The sequence below is a fragment of the Brachyistius frenatus genome, unplaced genomic scaffold (assembly GCF_029030835.1).
Source record: "Brachyistius frenatus isolate BFR_SWC_R1_liver_20210118 unplaced genomic scaffold, ASM2903083v1 Contig_203, whole genome shotgun sequence".
In the NCBI taxonomy this organism is placed as follows: Eukaryota; Metazoa; Chordata; class Actinopteri; family Embiotocidae; genus Brachyistius; species Brachyistius frenatus.
The window spans coordinates 617501-620000 of NW_027210802.1; the positions used below are offsets into that span (position 1 = coordinate 617501).

Sequence of the window (2500 nt, forward strand, 5' to 3'; positions counted from 1 at the left end):
TTGCAGTGAGTTATGGTGTTTTATAAGGTGTTCCTCAGGGCTCTGTGTTTCATCCCCACAGGAAAGGAGGAGGAGGTGGTGATTGTTCATCCCCGAGCCATGTTCGTTCCTCAGGAGGGCTGGACCTTCCTCGCTGCAGGTGGGACGTGCCATTTTATTTTATTTTGTTTGTTTGTTTGTTATCGAACTCTCTTTACTGTCATGTATTTGTATTTGTCTATTTGAAAAGGTGTGATGTTTAGTTTGGAAAACAGCTAATATTCATTCTCACAGCACATCTCATTTCAGTTATTGGAACTTTAAATGTTTAGAAAGCTCATCAAATAGAGTTTTGGAAACAAGGATATATTTCTATTGTACTTTCAGGACATTTCGGTTACTACTGACTTTATTTCTTAATTCGGCTGCTAATGAACTGCTTCGGCATGTCGTTGCATTCACTGTAGACTTCACCACTAACTAAATCTAAGGAGTGGAAGAGCTCCTGTACTGCAGGTACAGCAGCATCACTTCTGCTTTTATGCTTAAACCTTGTGGGAAAACGATGTGAACATCTGTTGTAGCAGTCCGGATTAAAATGACATATGTAAGTCAAACATGAGACTAATTAAACAAGTCTCTATGGTTTTGATCTTATTTTTATGCCACAAGTTTTATCTTTGTCATTGTTATTTTTAAAAACCCCTCCAATGCTAACGCGACCTCAGCTGGCATCCAAACGCCTCTTGGGGTTCAACGCTGGTGTGTTCTGTTCAAGCAAAGAGGGTCATAGCTGGGACGCTGTCAGTCTGGGAGAGCTTTGGGGGGACGGAGGGTGTCTGCTGGCCCTGACAGTGTCGCAGACTTACATAACCAGATAAACCAGGGTGAGCAGGAGGACAGCGGCAGGATAAGAGCGTAACACACACACACACACACACACACACACACACACACACACACACACACACACACACACACACACACACACACACACACACACACACACACACACACATCGAGCCGCGAACACGTTTGCACCAGCAGGCCAACACATGTCCGCACAAAATACAAGGCACAAACACATGGACTCGGAGGCCGGTTGCCGTGGCAACAACCTCCTCCTGGGGAGCCCTCAACAAGTCTCACCCCCTGTATGTCCTCCGATGTCCTTCCCAAACTGGAACAGCTACCGTGTGTGTCTTTGTGTGTCTAAGCTGCCATTGCTTGCCTTTGGAACGAGTTCAGCTACAAGACAAAGCTGTGAAATATCTAGATGTTACTCTGAAATCTCTGTGTGTGTGTGTGTGTGTGTGTGTGTGTGTGTGTGTGTGTGTGTGTGTGTGTGTGTGTGTGTGTGTGTGTGTGTGTGTGTGTGTGTGTGTGTGTGTGTGTGTGTGTGTGTGTGTGTGTGTGTAAATGTTTTCATTGATCCTGCATTTTGAGCGTTTTGAACATCCTGCTGTCCTCAAGCAACCTGCGTTTTTGTTTGTCTGTTTTTTGCAATTGTCAACTGGGTTATTTCCCCGTCGGGAGATGTGTGCTGGTGTGCGGAAGCTGCACAGAGAGGACAAAAAGGGAGGCCGGCCAAATCCAGAACAAAGGCAGGCTTAATTTCTTCATGTGTTAAAAACCTGCAGTCAAATTGATTGTAGCTCCATTTTTCAGTTTTATAAATCCACAGAGTACGCATGCAATTATAACAACAGCTTATGTGAAGAGGTCCCTGTGTTGTGTTCCTAAATATGGTTCGGTTTTATTGCCAATTTTAATACAATTTACTGTAATTTAAAAAAAAAAAATTTCAAGACCATCATGTAGCTTTTCAAATAATTTGACTCTCAAAAGAGAAGAAAGCTCGATGGAGTGGAAGCTAAAAGTAAATGTTAAGTTAGGAGGCCTCATTCTTTCCATCATTTATTTTAATGCAGCAGACGTAACTTTCAAGCTACTGCTCTTAAATAACAATAAGTTAGTTCACCTCTGCGTGGCGGCATAATATGTGGCAGTACTGTCTTCCTCCTCGGTGTTTGCTGGTGAAATGTTTTCAGGCCGTACCCATAGACGTCCTCGGCCCTGAATGCCGCTCGATTCATTCTTCCTGGAAGCCTCTCCACGCCGACCACATCCCACCGGGGACGTTTCACACTCTCCATGTGCAGGTTGCATTTGAGCTCTTCAGCTTAACCTTCATGTTTAATGCTGTAGTGTTCTGCAAAGCGATGGCGCTCAGGGCGATGTGGGCGGGGACATTAAAAAGGTCTGAGGCACATCTTAATCCCCTCACTGTGTTTGTACGCCGTCCAAGAAACTACTGAAGCAAGAGATCACTTATTTATTGTTTTTAATATCTGCAGGAACATAAAATTCATAGTTTCATTTTCTGCTGGTTATGTTTTTTTTCCTAAAGTACCTTTGTAAAGCACCTTCATTCGAACTGCTGCTAATCATTACTTTCACTGCAGATTAAGCTGATTATTATTATTCTAATGAGGTAACTACTCATCATCATTTAACATGT

At 43.3% G+C, this 2500-nt stretch overlaps 1 protein-coding gene across 1 annotated transcript in view; it reads left to right on the forward strand.

The window, feature by feature from the left end:
* Positions 1-2500, forward strand: part of poln (polymerase (DNA directed) nu) — a 44619-nt gene that overhangs the window by 28177 nt on the left and 13942 nt on the right. Inside the window, exon 21 of the mRNA XM_069719004.1 lies at positions 62-139. Coding sequence (XP_069575105.1) covers positions 62-139 — 78 coding nt within the window. The remainder of the gene's footprint in view (positions 1-61; positions 140-2500) is intronic.